At 51.5% G+C, this 19393-nt stretch overlaps 1 protein-coding gene across 2 annotated transcripts in view; it reads left to right on the forward strand.

The window, feature by feature from the left end:
- Positions 1–19393, forward strand: part of SZT2 (SZT2 subunit of KICSTOR complex) — a 61606-nt gene that overhangs the window by 20243 nt on the left and 21970 nt on the right. The window contains exons 16-48 of one of the 2 annotated variants that reach the window (XM_085298205.1): positions 143–221; positions 572–669; positions 985–1153; positions 1619–1733; positions 3218–3331; positions 3833–4033; positions 4153–4265; positions 4767–4908; positions 5452–5616; positions 6337–6541; positions 6763–6875; positions 7337–7595; positions 9568–9733; positions 9821–9913; positions 10107–10188; positions 10326–10607; positions 10960–11098; positions 11345–11461; positions 11579–11642; positions 12028–12213; positions 12284–12622; positions 12739–12928; positions 13296–13370; positions 13592–13730; positions 13974–14094; positions 14339–14468; positions 14585–14737; positions 14851–14953; positions 15305–15422; positions 15676–15787; positions 16248–16366; positions 16780–16944; positions 17542–17626. In XM_085298205.1, the coding sequence (XP_085154331.1) occupies positions 143–221; positions 572–669; positions 985–1153; positions 1619–1733; positions 3218–3331; positions 3833–4033; positions 4153–4265; positions 4767–4908; positions 5452–5616; positions 6337–6541; positions 6763–6875; positions 7337–7595; positions 9568–9733; positions 9821–9913; positions 10107–10188; positions 10326–10607; positions 10960–11098; positions 11345–11461; positions 11579–11642; positions 12028–12213; positions 12284–12622; positions 12739–12928; positions 13296–13370; positions 13592–13730; positions 13974–14094; positions 14339–14468; positions 14585–14737; positions 14851–14953; positions 15305–15422; positions 15676–15787; positions 16248–16366; positions 16780–16944; positions 17542–17626 (4751 nt within the window). The remainder of the gene's footprint in view (positions 1–142; positions 222–571; positions 670–984; positions 1154–1618; positions 1734–3217; positions 3332–3832; positions 4034–4152; positions 4266–4766; positions 4909–5451; positions 5617–6336; positions 6542–6762; positions 6876–7336; positions 7596–9567; positions 9734–9820; positions 9914–10106; positions 10189–10325; positions 10608–10959; positions 11099–11344; positions 11462–11578; positions 11643–12027; positions 12214–12283; positions 12623–12738; positions 12929–13295; positions 13371–13591; positions 13731–13973; positions 14095–14338; positions 14469–14584; positions 14738–14850; positions 14954–15304; positions 15423–15675; positions 15788–16247; positions 16367–16779; positions 16945–17541; positions 17627–19393) is intronic. The other variant, XM_085298206.1, reaches the window with a different exon arrangement.

A 19393-nucleotide genomic window follows, 5' to 3' on the forward strand; every position in this document is an offset into this window, starting at 1 on the left:
TGTCTCCCCATTCCGTGTGTGTACCTCCCTGTCTTGGGAATGGTGGCATTTTTGTGGTGAAAGGTACACTTATTTGTGTATTTAAGGTTTGCAATACTGGTGGAGAAGTCCTCCAACTCTGACTGCTTCTCTTTGTTGCCAGAGTCCGTCTATCAGAGGGTTTCCAYTTTGCATCTAGCGGGGAGGGAATTATCAACATGGTACTGGAGCTGCCGATACAGGTGAGCCTAGAGGCAGGAGTGTGGAGAGGGTCCTTTGTTGCCTCTTCTGAGGTGGATTCACCCTCTGGTGAGATTCCCAGCAGCTCCTAGCATGTGCTCSTGAGTTATGTCAATGCCTGCTCCCCTGAAAAGCAGGTTGTGGGTCCAGGCTTTTCCTGTTTTCATCTACTGTTAGGGAGCTGCTTTGCTGGTGATGACAGGCTATGCAGGAGGAACTCTTGGGATAGGTGCAAGCTCCCTCTCCTCTGCACCAGCAGTGGCATTGGGGGATGGAGCTATGTTATGTAATGGGGCACTGAGTAGGAGTGGGCTGTTGCTGCAGGCCAGGCCATGGCATGTCTCCCTTCCAGATTGACAACTCGAGTGAGGGCAGTGGTGGCAGAGAGAAGCACACCTGTGTTGTTCAGTACATCCTATTTCCCCCACATTCAACCTCCACCAAGGACAGGTGAGTCCATGGCCTGACTCCTGGGAAGAGCTGGCAGTGGCGGACACAGCTCCAGGCTTAACCTCTTCAGGTAGCATGGGGAGGGGGGAGTGCCCTGGCATTTAGCCACCATCACCAGTGAATGGCTGTGGTGTCAGGCCTCCAGGAAGCTCTGCTAAGCACAGGGAGGGGACAACAGCTGTCATGGACTGTTTGTCAGCTGGGGCTATGCAAGCAAGCCTGGAATTTGTGCACTGCTCTCTCAGCTCCAAGGTGCGCTACGGTAGACTGCTGGCTCTGTGACATTTTGTAGGATTCATCCTATGCCTCTTTCAGCTTTTCCACAGATGATGACAATGATACAGARGTGGAGGCCATTGAGGTGGACACAGAACTGAATCTGGTCACTGAGTGCTGGGTGGAGCCACAGAGTGGCCATGTCCATAGCACTGCTGAAAACTGGAAGCACCTCCATGGCTTGTCCTACCAGAAAATACCTAAAGCGGTGAGTCTCTACAGGGGTAGGGGTGTGGGCTCTTTCATGGAGGAGGAAGGGCTTGCTGCAGGTTGACTTCAGCACTGCAGGTGAATTACTGAGATCCCAAAAAGATGAGAGTGCTAGAAACATAGGAGGCTGAGATTTSCAAATGAGTAACTGGGCAGCTGGCTGGAAGTTGCTTTTGGAGTGCAGTGTTCTTCTGGGTGCATAGGTGGGAAATGGTAAACTACGTAGTCCAGAGTCATTCCAGTGAAGGCGGGGATGTCCCTGGGTGGGACTGCAGGCAGTACTGCCAACACACCTGCTGAACAAGGTGGACGGARGTAGAGAGCTAGGAGAGAGGGAGGAAGCAATGAGTGAGAGTAAGGGAGGCAGGGAAGGGGGTTGTGGGCCTTTCCTCTCCTTGCCTTTCTGCTGCATTTGGGGATAATAACTCTGCTGGTTACAGCTAAACCGTGACTGTTATTCCAGCTCTATCCACGGGACCTTGCGTGCATTGCTACCATGCTGACCTTCGAGTACATCAGCCAGTTGTGCCAGAACAAGGAGTGGGTCTGCCCTTCTTCTGACACTAAAGCCACTGAAGGTGAGTGCAGCATGTCTGCCCAGGCAGATTTGATGGAGTAAGAGACAGCTAAGCCCTGAATGTCCCAAAGCATGACTGAAGCTTCAGGGAGGTTGAACAGGTATGTTGACAGTGACATTCTAGACTTTGATGGCTTTAAGCCACTTTGTAGCATTTAGGATAGACTGCCAGAGGGATGACTTCATGCTGGGAAGGCCAAAAAAGCATTGAGGCATTCTGCCCAGACTGGATAGGTCTGGCCTTTGGAGCATTTGGATTCAGGGAAAATCGTTATGTTCACTATGACTCCTTGTGTTCAACTTGGATCTCAGATGTCCAGACCTACTTGCCAAAGAGATATTCCTCTTTGGAAGATGAGCTCACCTGGGCAGATGAATACAGAAATTGTGAACAATGTGAAGAAAGAATTCCTTTGTTCTCTAGAAACTCTGAATCTTGTTATGAGTTGTTCACAACACTCTTTCCTTTTGGCAGTCCTCTTCATCTCTGACCCCTCTGTGAGTGTTCTGTGAGCACATGGAGAGAGTGAAGGGAACTTCAAAATATTTGGTCCATCTTCCTCTTTCATAGCAGGATTGTGTCTCTTATCTGAAAGGACTGACGTAGTTTAATGAGAACTCCAGGATTATGGGGGGTTTTCACCATTGACAGGCAATCTATTCCAGTACCTCACTAATTTTATCCTTAAAGCTTTTCCCAAATGTCTAGCCTCAATGCTGCTGCTACTTAAACTTCTTGTCACTAGTTTACCCCATCCTGGATTTTGCTTGCATTATGCTGGGGAGCACAGCAGGTTTTGACTTAGTTTGAGGGAGCCAGAATTGCCCCAAAGGATGAAGAAAGGACCTGAAGGAGCCTTGTCAGATCATATCACTGCTGTTGTGGGAGGGGGAGAGGACCAAGAAAGTTCAGAGCATGGAGGACAGAGACTCTTTCCCTCAGAGAGAGAGAACAGGCCATGTCTGCAGGGATGTGCAAAGTCTGCTGGATGGGAGAACTCTCCTGAGAACTGGGGTGTCCTTGTACTTGACTGCTCTGGTAGTGTAGTCTGCCTCCAGCTCCCAGCACACTTGTTGCTCTCCAGCAGTGTTTTCTGCAACACCAGTGTAAAGTGCTTTGCTCCCTGGCTGCCGTGGGTCCCGATCTGCAGCAAGCAGCCTAAGCTGTGCAGGGCCTCGTGGCTCTCAGGCCATTCTTGTGTGAAGGTGGCAATAAGCCTATGAGACTCTTGCACCAAGGTACCTCTTTGTAGGTAGCTCACAGTCTGCTGTATTCTCTGCTAGCCTTTGACCTTACCCACATTCATCCTTCTTGTCCCTCTGCTCTCCTAAGCAGATGGAGTTTGGGCAGTGTTGCTGTGTACCTTCACATGTGCTACCTGCGCTGTGTTTAGGGTTAGTACCATGTGCATGCAGGCAGACCAAGGGGCAGGGCTGTGTGTTGCAGTGCCAACAGGAATGTTATATTCCTGATTCTTGTTGTAGATCCAGACATGGGGGCTGGTTTCCGGGTACATGAGATCCCATTCCAGTTCAATCTTATGAAGCTGTTGCCAAGGTGCCAGCAGGTTGAAATGTTCTTCCTAATGCTCACAAAAGGTAAGTCACCACCTACTTCCTCCTGTCCTCCCTCCATGGGAATGGACACCCTGCTCTCTGTGCATGTCTCCCTGGGAAGCAGGYGCGTGGGAGATGCAGTACCCCCTAGCAGTAGCTCAGTGCTGTTATATCCATCTCTGTAGCCCCAGGGTTGTGTAGATATATTGATATTGCTGTCTTTTCTGTGGTGATGTCAGTTTTGTAACARTTGCTTCTGTAAGCCTCAAACCTAGGTCAATGCTCTGTGTTGATGGTTTCTTGTCTCTAGCCCCAAACATCCTCAGAACACTTACAGTAGCAGAATGAGTCAGTACAGGGTAGCAAATGATGCTGGAACTGTGTGGCTTCCTCAGCATCCTCCACATCAGCCTTGCAGAGGTGCTGGAGGAAACTTCTGTCTGTGTGGAAGTGCCTCTCTGCAAAGSGCTGTCTCTCAGGGGCCTGGGCAGATGGTGGCTGTGGAGATGCTGTCTCTGAAGCTGCCATGGTTCTGTTTTGGAGCAGAGAATGAGGAGGTGACCAAGGACTCTTCGTTTGTGCCCAATGAAATGCTACTAAACCTCTTCCATGGCTGCCTGCAGCATGACCTCAGTGACCGGGAGATCCCCATGGTTGACGCTGATCACATGGCTTTCATGGAGCAAGTTCTGCAGCGGGACCGTGATGGCCATCAGCCACCCTTCACGCTCCCCGTGATCCGAGGTAAGGGCCAGGAGCATGGCAGCAGGGTCACCAGGAGCTGGGATGTCTCAGGAGCCTTACTTTCAGATAACTTTCCTGGCTGGTGTTTCTCAGGTTAGTTTCTCTGTGCTTCCTTTCAGAAGAAACCCTGAAAGCCTCTGGGACCCTGGAGCAGCAGGATGCTTCTGCATCCTATCACCTTGCTGGCAGCAATGGCACCAGGGATATGACTGGCTCCACAAGTACTCTGCAGGTACTGCTGTGCTGCTGCCTGCCACTCTCTTCAGCTCCTTCTGAGGACAAAGCAGCTGYTGTTGAAGACCAGGAAGATTTGCCTAAGGGTTGACAGCAGATTGAACGGCTGGTGTTCTCCCCATGCTTGACAGCAGTTTGAGCTATAGCTTGCTGCTGTAGCAGGCAGGGGCCTTGTAGGTGTGGGGGCAGTTGCACTTGCTGTGGGCCTAGCCTGCTTCAGCAGCATTGATGATGTGCTCTAGAAAGCTCAGAAAGCACGGRCAGTCTTTGCTCGGAGATCAAAACCAGCCCCAACAAGGCTGGGATCAGCAGCCCCAGACTGTGCATGGTATTTCCTGGAGCTAGGCTGTTCTGAGAGTGGTGTTGGGGGTGGATGGGAGGATTTCAGTGCTGCATGAGCCGGCAGTCTTGGAGGAACTTCCTCTGTGTGGTTGCTAACTGCCCCAGGGTAGTCCTGCGCCCTGTGCTGTGAGCTTATCTAGCTATGCTCTTTCATCAGAGTCTGGGSAACACAGAGCTGCCTGAGGACGACGTGACCCGGTGTGACACCGTCAGGCTCTTTCTCCCGCAGTGGCGATGCTACGCCAAGCTAGTCAACCCACAGCATGTATTCCTCACCTTTCTGCCAGCCACCTTCTCAGGTGAGGCTTGCTGTCAGGGATAGGGAGAGGAAGCTTTTGGTGGAAGGACCTCCACGGAGAAAGAGCAAAAGTAGAATCGGCCCTTCCTGGAAGGAGGGAAGACCAAACAGCAGAGTCTAGGCCAAGTCTTTCTGCACCATATGGCTCGGCAGAGAGAGGCGTGAGAGGATGAATGTCTTGCTGTTCCCTTTCTGGATGTGGTGCTGCCTGCTCCCTGCTTCCAGGCAGGGGATATGGCTCTGACTAGTTCGCTGGTTGTGGTCACTGGACCCTTTTCCTATGCAAAGTGCCTGGGGTTATTGAATGGAGCGAGGCGGCTGCTAATGATGTAGCCTGGGGAGAGTCTCTGCTTCTGGATCTTGGGCCTGGCCTGTCTTCTGCTTCATGGAGCTGCTGGTGGAGTCCGTTAGGCTGTGTCTAGAGGCTCTCTTTGGAGCTATTCCCATGCACAGAGGTAGCCAGTATCTCTACCCTTTTGGGAATGTGTATGGAGGGATTAAATGATTCTTGCTGGGCAGAGGGTGATTTTTTTCCCCCCTCCAGATATCCAGAAGCTGATGGCTTGTGGGTTGGACAAACCTCCAAAAGATGAGAGTCAAGCTGGAGCAGATACCCTGGGACCTGTCTGTGCAGAGCGAAGCATGGCTGAGGCTGAAGAAAGGAACGTTGCAGCACCATTACCTACCCTCAGCATAACACCAGCTCATGGTATTGGCCCCAGGGCACCACGCAGCTAATGCTCCCTGGCAAGGCCTGTCCTTGGGTAGTCTTAAGCACACTAGCTCCTGCTATTGGGCAGACAGGGTAACAGTGATAAGAAGCCACTACAGCCTAGCAGTTTCTTTATGGCAGTCAGCAAAGTCAGGATCAAAACAACTGGGACATGGAAAGCCTCAGCCAGCTTTCTTGGGATTATGGGGGATGGATCTAATGTGATCTGACTGCTGCTCATGGCCTAGGGCCTGCTCCCTGTGGGCAGGGAAGTTGCAGGTAGTTAGAGGCTGCTGGGAACAGCAGTACTGTATTGTCCAGGACAGTAAGTGAAGAGCATGTGCAGATCCAGACTGGCATTAACAGCAGTGCATTACCTTAGGGAGAGGGGCATAGATAGTGTCTCAAGGTACCTGGGATTTGGTGATGTGGCCCTTATGCCATCAGTTAGACCTGTGCTGGGGAGGGACAGATGTGCCGGTGTGGAGAGTGATCGTGGAGGTGAACACTCATGGCTGCCTGGGAGGGGCATCAGGGTGGCTGAGGCACTGAGCTGGGCAGTTGGCCACTGGGGGAGGAGAAGGGCTCTGGAGTTTGGGTGATGAGCACCTTTTAAAGCCAGTATCTGCATGCAGATGCTGCTGTGAAGGCTGTGATCTCTCAGGCCAGTAATGAGGAACCAGTGAARGGTTTTATTTGGGATTGTTTCTTTTGCAGAAGTGGGCCGTGACTCTGGAGAACACGGTGGCCCCTCACGGAGAGACATTCATATCTCCTTCTGCCGCCAGAACTCACAACCTGAGCTAGGCGAGTGCCGCAGATTTCGCTGCCCCATCTACATCTACAGCTGCTCTCTGGAGCTGTTGAGAGAGCAGCTTGTCAGTCCACGGACACACCGTCCTCCCCGAGATATCTTTTTCAGGTAATACCAGCCATACTTGATTCCTGGACAGAAAGCAAAAGAGCATCCCTGAAAAAGAGACTGGCTGTAGCCCTGCCTTGTTCTCTTGGCTTGGTGCCTCTAGCTCACAGCAACCACTGCCTGTGCATGCCCCAAGGCCCTGCTTTGCTGGTGCCAGTGCTTGTTTACAGTCTAGTCAGTGCTTAACTGGTGCTAAAGGCTGCTGTGCCTTCTCTTTTCAGGTCCCAGTCTCTGGAGCGTCCTCCTACTGGTGCATGGCTAGACCACAAGCATAAGGAGTTAATGAGTTACTGCACACTGCTACAGGAGCACTCCCACCAGTGCTACGTGAAAGGTGAGGAGCATGATGAGAACTCTGCTGGGAATGGGGTTGGACCCTGGATCTTTCTTCCAAGAAAGCCGTGTCTCATTTTTCATGTGATCTTACACTGAGCAAGGGGAGGAGCTGTGAGACTGATCTCCCACAAGGAAGGATTTAAAGATACTTCCACACTTTTCCTGTGGACCTTGCACAAGCTGTTCATGAATATGTGCCCTGCAGTGCTGTGGAGGGAGATTCTGTGGCCTTGTCTGTCATCTTCAAGGTGGCCACTGGGTGTGGGTCAGGCCCAGGCTAACACGTGGCATTAGGCATCTTGATTTAATCTTGTCTCCCAACTCCTGCATTGGCCACAACCCAGTACTGGAGACTAGGGTGAAGACTTTGTCTTCACTGCACAGCACATGACCTTTGTGTGACTTCCGTGGGCTTACATCCTTGCAATGGGGCACTCGAGCACAGCATTTGATCCGTAGGGCTGTTCAAGAGCCTTCAGCAGTCCCACAGCATCAGTTCCCAGGACCTACTCACAGCAATGGACTACTGTGAGGAGCTGCTCCAAGAGATTGATATCACCAACTTCCTGCTGACGGTGTGCAGTCATGTACGATCCTTTCGAGAAAGCCACCAGCATTTCCAGACACACCACAAGACTGCCAGCTTCCAGGTGGGCAGCGTAGACCAAGAGGAGGAGCAAAGCTCCAGGGAACGAGGTGTCTTGGTCTCTGAATCCAGGTAGGGACCTATCTAAGTCTTACTTTTGTTCTTAATATTGGTCTGTTGTAGATTTCTTTAAGCATCTTCTGCTGCTTATGGAAGGAACGTTGTAAGACAGGGGTTTACTCTACTCTACTCAGCCCTGATGAGGCCTCATCTCGAGTACTGTGTCCAGCTCTGGGCTCCCCAGTACAAGAGAGACATGGAGCTACTGGAGRGAGTCCAGCATAGGGCTACAAAGATGATCTGAGGGCTGGAGCACCTGCCCTATGAGGAACGGCTGTGAGAGCTGGGCCTCTTCAGCCTGGGGAAGGGAAGACTGAGGGGGGATCTTATCAATGTGTACGAGTACCTGAAGGGAGGGTGTCAAGGGAATGGCGACAAACTCTTTTCAGTTGTCCCATGTGACAGGACAAGAGGCAATGGGCAGAAGTTGAACCACAGGAAGTTCTGCCTGAATGTGAGGGGGAATTTCTTCACTGAGAGAGCGACGGAGCACTGGAGCAGGTTGCCCAGAGAGGTTGTGAAGTCTCCTTCTCTGGAGATACTCAAAGCCCACCTGGATGCAACCCTGTCTAACATGCTCTAGGTGACTCTGACCGAGCAGGGAGGTTGGACTAGATGATCTCCAGAGGTCCCTTCCAACCTTACTGATTCTATGATTCTATGATTAACAGAGCTACCTATAAAAGTAGGTATTTCCAGTAGGATACCCAGCTGCTACAGTGTCCTCAAGGACTTCTCCATTTTATGATCCCCAGTGACGTGAATCTTTTACCTGACTCTGGCAGTCTTTGCTCACTACTGCTGAGTCTGGCCTGCACTGAAGAGTATCCAGCCTTTTGTTTGCAGATAACACTTGGGTTTGTTGTTTTTGGAGAAACTAATCTTCTCCTGCCTGACTCATTTGAGAATGCTGTTGACTAGTGAAAATAATGGATGATACCAAGTTTATCTTTTCCTAATGACTAAAGTCTCAAGTTTTTGATTAAAACACTAGAAGTACATTTACAAGAGAAATATCAAGGCAGAATTGGAATATGCTTGATGCTAAGTTTCTGTACTGCTGTTGCTTAGGATATTTCTGAGGTTTGTGTTGCTTATGGAAACTAAGGGGGGAATGATGCTCTGCCTCAGTGAGCTGTCAGTCTGAGAAACCAACATCTTAGGTTGCTTGTCCCCTGATTCCACTTGATTATCAATGACTGTTTATGTGTATACTAACATTTGCTGGGAATCGCCAATCCTATATCCTCTTGTATTGTAAATCAATGAGATGACACTCTGATTTTGATGAGTTTTGGAAGTCAGATGAAGTCTTTCTCAACTGATGCTCTCCTAGAGGAAAACTGTGGAAACCTTTCTTGATTTATAACATACTACAGCTCACCTACCCAACTCAGATTGTATAGACGGTCCTGAAGGATGCATAGCTCCTGACACATTGCTCTCAGATCTATTGCTCCTTCCACATCTGCCATCTATATTACTAATTCCAGTACCTGGGAATTACTTTGTCCAACCTACATTCCTCTCTCTAGATTGCTTTTTCTGAGTTTTCTGCTATGGAACTGCTGAGTGAGCATGGTCTATGAGCTTCGTGCTCTGTTCTCTGCTGTTGAGATGTTAGGCGTAGTATGTGCTGTGAAATGCACTGAATTGAGTGCTGTGTTATTCAGATTGTTCCAGGCCTGTCGTCAACCTGTTGTCTCTGTTTCCTAAGAAGGGTGTAGCACGGTGTAGAATACAGGATCAGCATGGTTAAACTGCCTCTGCCTGGCTTCAGACAGCCTGAGTGCTTATCTGGGTTAGCGGGTAGGAGGGGAGGGTTTGGGGAGCTGTAGGAAGGGGAATTGTGGGTGACATGTAAATCACAGGGATGTTTACAGAGAGAAGGTGTAGGAAACTAAGAGGTGGGATATTTGCAATAATACATATGACTACTCCTGTTTCTTGATCTGCCTGTTTGACCTGTCCACAATCCTGTCAGTGCGGAAATGGAGGACTACAGTGAGCAGGACTCCCACAACATTGCTAGCCCCACAGAGGAGCCAAAGAGCAGTGTGGGCACCAGTTGCTGTTCAGAGTTTCCTCTCTCACTGCTGGAAATTGGGCAGCCCTGTCAGGCTCACCCTGACTTGCATAAAATTATTCAGGTGAGGGATGTGGGGACTCTACTTGGCTCCCTCAGGAGGGTAGAGTGGAGTGTGTGCCTCACGTTTGGGTTCTCATTTCTCTTTTAGGAAAAGTTCTTGGAAATTGGAAGTTTACATTTCAAGCCAGTGCCGTCAAATCCTCACTACTTCTTCTACTGCCCACCATCAGCTAAGAAAGAGGTAGGCACAGTGCTATCCTGGCAAGGCACCTGCTCCTTTTGGAGAGTAGTGGCCTTGCTTGTCATCAGGTCTGAACTTTGGGCTGACAGATCTCTATGCGCACTGAGCAGCTGGGAGGTCCAAGGATGCCCTACGACACTGCCTGGTGTGGTTTTGGTACCTCCTTGCAGCACACTTCCTCTCTCCCTGTCAGGAGGAGGCATGTCGGGATCAGACAAACAGGAAAGGCAGTGAGGACATGGAGGGATCAGAGGCAGAACTGGCAGCTGAAGAAGGTAAAATCTGCTTACTCTGCCCTGCCAGAGAAAGGGCAGTGATGATACTGTGATAATACCTATCAGAGCTTGGCTTCCACTGTGTCTGAAGGGGTCTCTGGGGGCCTGGTTTGCCAATGGGGATCCTGTGTTCGCAGGAACTGTGTCTGGGTGCTGCATTGCCACAGAGAGTGACCCAGAGCTGGAGGTGGAGTATCGCGAGAAGCTGGAGCATGAGTTCCCAGATACAGATTCTCTCTCAGACTCTAACACGGTGAACCAGGATGATGACTCCTTCAGTGTGCTGGGAGGGGACTCGCTCAATGAGCAGGAGTTCCTGGAGCAGGAGATGCCCCCACTCTTTGTGCACCTCACCTGCTCAGTGAAGCTGCGCAGCCAGCACAGCTCCATGCCTGTGCAGTCCCTGCCCACTTGTCTAGGTAAGAGCAAGCCTTGCTGTGAGGGAGGGAGGCAATAGGGCCCTTATCAGGTCCCTGCTGGGCCAGCAATCCTCAGAGCAGACATGCTGGGTCCTGCGTAGTGCTTTCTTTGGGCCAGCCCTCACTGTACTGGAGTCCCCAGTGTCTCCCAATGTCGGATAAGGGCTCTTTCACCAGGCTTCATAGTTTCTGTGGGTCAGGTCATGGAGGCTGTCCGTTGAGAAGGACAGTGGCCTATTCTGGTGTGCAGACAGCCACCTCTTGCAATCTCTGTACTTGCCAACAGGACAAAGTACAAATGTAAGCAGAGTTGTTTGTTGCATGATCCCCTTCACCTGAGATTTCTCCTCAGGGGAAGTCTTGGGCTGCCTGGAAAGCTGCCAGGGCTTGAACACCATTGACTTGGGGGACCTGTGTGTGACCCTGGACATCTTTGTGTTGACACTGCCCCTGGAGATAGAAGTTGTGAATGCAGACATTCTTCACAACAGGTAAGTTGGGAAAGGCCTAGCTGTTCAACTGTCCTCTGCCTGCCCTTCCCAACCAGACAAGCTCTGTGTACTGAGACTCTGGAGATTCTCCTCCTTGCAGAGCCTGCCACAGCCCTAAKAAAATTAAGATTTTTCCAAGATAGGCTCACCTCTTCTAGGAACCCCTACTCCCTCTCTGGAGCCTGTGTGTCTTTCTCCTTCCTGGCTCAGAAGCTGATGCTCAGCTGTGATTCTCTCCTGTGGCAGATGCACCTCAGAGAGCAGTGTGTCCTTCACCCGCTCTCCAGGGCAGCCGTCCTCTTTCCGCTCAGATGAGGATATCATGCACAACTTGGACCGGCTCCCATCCACAGGAGATGAGAGGTACGGCATTGTGAGGATAACCAGCACCTCGTGGGCTCTTTTTGCTGCTGAAGAGCTGCACTGAGGTGTCTGCATGAATGAGAATGACTGACTGATTCTTCTTGCCCTCTTGCCTAGGCATCCTGCACTCTCCAACCTCCCTGGAGTGCACAGACAGGCTATTGAAGCCACCATGAATGAGGTAAGCCATGCCTTGCCTGCTTCTTGCTTCCAGCTGAGAAGCCACAGCACACTTGCTGCTCCACACTTTGCAGCCTGCTCCAGGCTGTAGCCTTCATCTGCTGAAGCGTTTTCTAAGTCTTGCTGGTGTCCCACAGGTCACTGACCTTGGGCTGTCCAGAGGTGTGGGACTACTCTGACAAAATTTTCAAATTTTTTGCTGCAATTGGGGTGAGACAGGCAGACATCTGCGAAGCCCTTCTCTCAAGGACAGTCAGAAGTGGATGAGGGACATAGATGATGAAATGGATTGCCTTTTGGATCTGCTGGGACTTGGAATTGGAACTGGGGCAAGCCTTGCAAGTGTGGGTCACCTAGGTCTTGTTCTATGTCCCTTCTCTTCTCAGATTCGCTGGCTTCTGGATGATGAGATTGTGTCTGCACTGCGCCACTCACAAGTCATCAGTGCTGCCATCCTACACCGGGTGGCCACCCACATCTATAACTCCAAGGGGCGGCCCAGCTGCCACAGCGAAGTGGTGCTGCTCCAGTTTGTCTTTGGACCTGAGCACTCTCTTGAGAAGTTCAAGGAGGTAAAGAGAGAGCCCTGAGGCAATGCCATGCCTTCTGCTAGCAAGATGCTTATTCTTCCCTGTGTTGCAGGAGTTCAGGAGAATGGCTCTACCAGGCTACGTGCTCAATGCAGAAGGCAGTGATTATCACTACATCTCTATCAGCCGCCTACACTCAAGACGGGCAGCTCCAAACCCTTTGGGGGCAACCTGCTTACAACAGCCAGCTGGAGGGGACACTAGGACAGCTCTGGGCCAGGCAGGCCGAGAGAGGAGCAATGAAGCTGGGGCGGAGGGCTCCGAGCTACCTCATGCAAGCTGTGTTCTCCCAGAGGAAGCCCAGGATCTCTGGGAGTGGTCGGAGAGTGACAGGAATATTGTGCTGGACACAGGAAACGCTGTAGGTGGAGGCAGCCACAAGCAGGATGAGGTGAGGGATACTAAGATGGTCTGCATGATGGGAAGGGGTGGGACTTCTGCTTGCTGAAAATGGAAGGATGTAGTTGGGGATTTTTTTGGCTCCTGCTTGCCCTGGTTTGTGTTCAGGTCCCAAAAGAAGCAGTGAGCCTTGAACAGAGCAGAGCGTCTGGCCACGACTCCCTAGAGGAGGCAGCTCTGGAGACAACCATACAGTCCTTGCCATCCTCATCCTCGGAAAAGGGCAACAGTGAGAAATCGCCATCAGTGACACTGTCTGCAGCAAGCCTCGCTGACTCTGTAGCCCAGGGCAGGGAAGGTAGGAGCTGTGAATGTGGGTGGGATATTCCTCTGCCTTGGGAACAGAGTGCAAGTGAAGGGCCTAACTTTGGCTGTAGCATACAAAACCTGACTGCTGCTCCTGCTCTGATCCCTGAATAACAGAATTGGTGCCCAGGCCCTGGTAATTTGCTGCTAAATGGTACCTAGGTTATGAGGCTGTGCTGCTGCACTAATATCTCTAATAATGTGAAGTTTCTGGCAACCCCAATAGTATGTGGGTGAGCCACATCCCCAGTGCAGCCAGCATTGGCTAGTTGTTGTATGGTGTAATATTTCTCCAGCATGTGGAGTGTGTGAAGGGGCTTAGCAAATGCTTTCATAATCAGCTGCTTTTCTCTTTGCAGGCTCCAGCAAGCAGCGTCCCAGCCGGGTGCAGAGCCTAGTGTCGAGCCAGGGCAGCATGGACTCTGACCATCTGGGTGAGTCTCCTGTCGCAGGGCTCTGCTTTGCTGCTGCTCTCAGGGCAAGATGACAGATGGCATGCAGCCAGACCCTGGCACCACAATACTAATGGGCAAGTGTGTGTGACAGTGGGGTGATCCCAGGCTCTGAGGACAGGACCTGTAAGCAGCTCTATCTCCCAGAGCCTGCTCTGCCCTGCAAGGAGGTGATCTGGGACTGAAGCAAGGATATGTTGCAGGTTATGATGGGGGAAGCAGTGACTCGGAGTATGAGGAGGCACTGATGAGTGACCAGGAACACAGGTGTCCCCTTATGCCGGATTTCTGGCTGATCATAAAAATCCAGCAGGACCGAGTGGAGGTCTATTATCACACACGGTAAGGAGGGTCCTCCTGCCTGGCTGCTGCTCCTCTGTATTAGGACCTTGTTGCCTCTCTCTTGTCTCTCTGGATGAGGTCTCCTCCTTGCCCTGCATGGGCATGCAGCTGGCAGGATTAGACTCTGGTGCTCCATATGGGGAAAGCAGCCATCATTCCCAACTGCATTCCTGCTCCCAACATGCAGGACAGGTGTCATTCAAGTGCACTGCTGACCAGCTACTCTTTCCTCTTCTTGTGAAGCAACCTGAGTGTGGAGAAGGCAGCAACAGCAGAGGCAGGAGAGGAGCAGCCAGGAGAGTGCCAGAGTCTCAACCAATTGGTGGTGAAGAAGATCAGTGAAATCTGCAGGGTGGTTAATCAGGTAACAAATCTGCAGAGGGCTGTGGTGGAGCTGCTGATCATGGAGTAGCTTAGATGGGAAGGGACCTCAGGAAATTATCTGATACAGGACCTGTTCAGAGTAAAGCCCAAGAAGCCAGTTTAGCTGGTGAAGCCTAAGTTTAGGATCAAAGTGGAAGGGACCCAGCCTGGCCCTAAGCCCTCTCCGTTGTCATCTTCTGAGGGTTGTGCAAGCAACAGATGCAGTCCTTTCTCATTCTTTGTAGCGCTTGCTGCTGCAGGACCTGCACGACAGCCATGTRTGCAACTCATTGCTGGTAGCAGAGAGCGAGGAGGATATCTGGAAGAGCGAAACTCCCTATACCTCTTACAGGCAGCGTGCCTTGCCCACAGATGGTATGAGTGCTCCCCTTGACCATGCCTCAGCAGCAGTTCTACTGCCTGTGCATGAGTCATTAAAAAGACAGTGACTTGTGTGCTGTGGCTCCAACTATGTGTTATCTTCTTTGTAGATTACTCCGTAGAGGAGAGCTACCAGCCCCGGGACTACCTGGCTGCCACCATGCAGTTCATGCCAGGGCACTTTGCTTGTGATGTGGTGTGGAGCACCCTCATCCATGTGCATTCACGGCTTAAGATGGGCCCAAATATGGGGGTCTCGCGAGGTGCGTACAGTCCAGGATCCCCTTCGGAGTGGGTGTTGAGTGCCTTGCTTCTGGTTGGATTGGTGCAACGTAGGGATGTATGGAGCATAGCTAAAATCACATGTTGCCAACAGCTATCCAGGCGCTTCGTTCTGTGCTCAACGCCTTCTCTGTGGTGAACAGGAAGAATATGTTTGTCTACCAGGAACGTGCCACTAAATCTGTCTTTTACCTCCGGTAAGAAGTCACCCTGACCCTGCCCTGTGCATGTGTTATGCTACATTGTGAGCTCCTCAGGCCAGAAAGCACCTGCCCAAGGGATAGGAACCCTGCTGTGGCCCAAGCAGCAAATCTCTGAGTCAGTCGCATCAAGCTAGGCTCCTCTTATTCTCCTGTGCCCAGCCCTTACATGGGAGGAGAAAGAATGCTTTTTGTGAGGGAGTCAGCAATTTTTAAACAAGCACCTTGTCGTAAGGACTGATCATCAGGAAGTGCATGGGAAGGGCAAGAAGAGTATGGATTGTCTGCAAAGATATGATGCCGCTGACCTTGGGAATGGAGTCTGACATGTATTTCTTCTGTATCCAGACTCACTGAAACCACCTACAGTGGGAAGATGTGGGAAGCAGAGAGCATTCTTAGTCCAGCATCTCGTTCACTGGCACTGACACGCAGCCAGGAGCCCATTTACTCTGAGGATCTAATGGTGAGCCTGCTGTTCTGTGACGTGGGTCTCCCAGGATGACACTGTACATGCCTGGAACAGAGAAGGGTGGGTATTTGGGGAAGGCAGAGAGCTCAGTAGTTCCAGCAATCTGGATGGTAGGATTTATGTTGTAGATATGAGGAATGAGGCAGCAGTGGATGGGTTCTGCCTGAATTTGCTGGCAGTCCTGGGCAATGCTGGATCTAAGAGTTGTGTGGAAACTGCTTCTGTGTGGCTGCTTTTGCTTCTCCAGGGCTCTCGTTCGTCTTTAGATACAGCCTCATGCCGCAGCGTGGACTCTGCCCGCCCTGTGGGACAGGTAGACAGACACATCCAGCTGATGGTCCATGGCGTTGCCCCAGCAGGTGAGTGTTACGGTGCCTAGCAGCAGATGAGTTGTACTGATGTAAAGCAGAGGAACACAACTCTGCTCTCTACCCTCTTTGCTCGAAGAGTTTGAAGAGCAAACGGGGTGTTTCCCTGCTGAGCAAGCTGCTGTTCCTTAGCMCAGAGCTGCTTCCCTTTCCAGCTTGGTGGGATGTGAAGAAATGACCTATGGCCCAGGATGAAACCTCCTGCAGGCCAAATGGCTTATGCCAACTTTCTCTGTGCCAGACTGCTTCTCCTTTGCCTGCTATGCCAGCAGTCTTTCGTGATTAAGTGGCAGGTAGAAAAAGACACCTGAAAAAGTTGATGGTGGGGAAAGATGTTTTCCTTGTGGGAAATATCCAACAGGGTAGTGTTTCCTAGGCAGGGAGGGAATGGCTGTAGTCCTTGTTATCTAGTGGGATGGAAAAGCTGCTCATGCCTCTGCTACCCTGTCAGGGCCTGAGATCACAGATGAGCTGGTGAAAGTGCTGCGCAGACGCCTGGATGAGGCTACTCTGGATATCATCACTGTCATGCTGGTGCGGAATTGCAAGCTGACCCCAGCAGATGTGGAGGTACCTCCCCAGACAGCCATTCTTCCCATCCCAGAGCCTGTAACACTTTCTTTCTTTTTAACTTGTCTCTCCCTCTCCTGTTCCAGGAAGGGGGAGGCCAGGGCAATCTGCTGCATCCCACTCCCAGTGCCAGGGCTGGCTTAGGCTAGTGTATTCTGTGTGGGTGCCACGATAGGGAGGGATCCCCTCTGCTGGGGTTCGCAGTGTAGCAGGGCCTCCCTGTGATATCCCTGGAGCATCTGCCCACATCTGTCAGGACCCTGTGTATGGACCTGGGTTCTACAACCTGTGCTTTCCCTTCGTGCAGCCAGCTGGTGTAATTCAGACCAGTATCAGAGCCCCAGAGCATGTTCTTAGCTGAATCTCAGCTGACTCAGGTCTTAGCTGAGTATTAAAGCCTTCTCTCTGTATAGTTTATCCAGCCACCTGGGACACCACCCACAGAGGTTCTGCAGTTCTCTCTGCCCCCTTCTGCCCTGCCTTGGCTGCCTGCTGTGGCTTACTACCTGCGCCAGAACCTGCTCATCTTCCTGCACACCCCAAAGTACACAGACAGCAATGTGGAGCACCACTTCAAGGTGAGAAGGGCTGTGAGTGCGACAGAGGTCTACCCACCTTCCATCTGCTCCTGGGGTCATTAGCTGGGGCGGCTCCGCCACTGTGCCCCCAACTGTACCATGAACTGATAATGAACACTGAAGCCTGGAGGAATTTGGCAGGACTTGTGAGCTGTTCCTGTTGARCCCATGTAAATTTGGACAGGCCTTGCTTTGACACAAGTGATCACTTATTGCACAAAAAAAAGCAGCTGCAAGCTCGTGTCTAGAGTCTCTTCCAAGGAGGGTGTCACTCTCTGCTGAGCCTCCTTTAAGGCTGAGCTTAGCTCCTTGCATGGCTTCCTCAGATCTAAGGGCTGAAATGTCAGGATTAATATGTTTGTAAGTGGCTATCCACCCCTCAGCATGGCCAGGTGAGTAGTGCCTTGTAATACCAGATAGAGCTGTAGGAGGGTTCTGTCTGCGCAGCAGTGGCCAAGGATGTGCTAGGAAATGTTTTATGAGAGTCTGGATTGCTTGCTACAGGCCTGGGGGTGAGCTCTGTATGTACGTTGACTTCTGCTTACAGTTAAGACAAGCGCTCTAGTCTCTGTCATGGTTCTTCCTTACTCTCCTTAGCACTACTTCCACAACAGTGGTAGCACCCCTGACCAGGATCTCTATCTGTACAACAAGCCGGGTGGCCAAGGCACTGGTGGCAAAGGTACTGTGCACAACTCTTTGTTGGGATGGGGCATGGGGCTGAGTGTCAGAGAGCAACTTTACCACGCTGGAGAGCCCTGAATGGCAGAAGAGAGCCACTGTCAGGGAAGTGTGTTCCTGTAGTGGCTGGGAGGTGGGCAGAGTGTGTGCTTGGGAGATTCTGTGCCCTTGTATGCATGGCAGAGTGAGGCTAAGGCTTCCCATGGAGCAACTTGCTGAGCTTGGCCTGTTGCTGTAGSAAGGAGCCCTAGCCTGCGCTAGCTATTGGGCAAGATGCAGCTAGACGTCAGCAAGTGTGAGGCACAGCAACTTGGTGGAGCTGAGGGTGAAGCCAAGGGGCTGGAGGTGGGAGCAGGGACACACGCTGCAGGAGCCTTGCTGTGAAGGAATAGCTGGATGCTGTGCTTAACCAGGTGCTGGCTGTGGGGGCAGTGGCCTTGCCYTTTTTTGTGAGCTGCTGGAGGAAGGGTTGCATGGGGCCCATCCTGCAGCAGGCTGTCCTGTCATGTTGTATCCAGGCAACATGGCCTGTCACCTGGTCATCAGGTTCTTTTTTGTGTCCTTTGTGCACTGTCTGAATGTTCTTCTGTTATGTAGGTACCATGTCGGACCTTGTACACCATCTCTTTCCACTCTCCCACTTCCAAGGTAGCACCTGTGGCTCCGGGCATTGCTCTGGTTTCCTTTCCCATGCAGCTCTCTGGCCCTTCTGGTCCCTGCTGTTCTTGCCTTCCTCATGTTGTGGCTTCAGCGCTGACTCTTCTCTCTCTCTCTCTCTGTGTGTGTGTGTGTGTGTGTGTGTGTGTCCCTGTTCAGCTGAACCTGTTCTCTCTTGCTGGCTGCATAAATGAGCAAGGAGCTTTGCTGCCCTGGGGTGGCAGCTCTGCCCTCCCAGGTTGCTGTGGGCCAGCGTGCTGCCTTGTTAGCTTTTAAGCAGTGAACTCCAAAAACCTGCGCCCTCTTTTCCCACGGGTCCAAATAAGCATCTCCTCCCCGAGGAAGACAAGGGTCGTGATGTTTCAACTGTGGTTTCATATTCCAGGGAGTAGTATCATAACTTTCCCAGTTGCTGTGTCCAGGGATAGCCAATCCTGAGTGGACATAGCCCAGTAAAGTGAGACTCTCCACTTTTACTGGTGGCCAAACCCTGTCAAGAGAGATTTATTTAACACTGTTAATTTAGTCAGTGTCAATTTAACACTGTGTGATACCACATAAATGATGAAAGCAACCAGCAGTGAGCCCTTCGGGTGCATTTTGCAGGTGCCCCAGTCTTTGGTGGTATCATTGTGATACTGAGGGGTGTAAGGGCTTGTACCTTTGGAGAGGGACAGGCACACAGCTGGTGTCTTCTGTTGCCTAGGGTCCTGCTGTTTCTTACTTGCAATTTAGCTGTTGTATTTCTACTTCACTGTGCTCAGATAACGAGACCAGAAGCTTTGTTCCCCACTTGGGGGATGTGAGCCTTTTTTGCTCGTGGGCAGGGGCAGCCATCGTCTCTGCCCCATTGTACAGAGCCTGCTGCAGGGTGCTGGGTGCTTGGTGCTGGCTTAGCAAATTTTTTCTATCTGGAGGAGCATGTGCAAACAAGGCATCTGCTCCTGTGGCTGCTGACCTAGTCTGCTTCAAAGCACTCTGTGAGTGCTCCCCCTTGAGAGCATGTGTCCCACCAGGAGGAAGCTGTGAGATGTTATGCTCAGTTGTCCTCACCTAAGATGGACTGAAGCAGAGCAGAGCTACAGGAATGTCTGCAATCTGCTGGAGAGGG

This window comes from Rhea americana, unplaced genomic scaffold, assembly GCF_003343005.1.
Source record: "Rhea americana isolate MKP2758 unplaced genomic scaffold, rheAme1 scaffold_136, whole genome shotgun sequence".
In the NCBI taxonomy this organism is placed as follows: Eukaryota; Metazoa; Chordata; class Aves; order Rheiformes; family Rheidae; genus Rhea; species Rhea americana.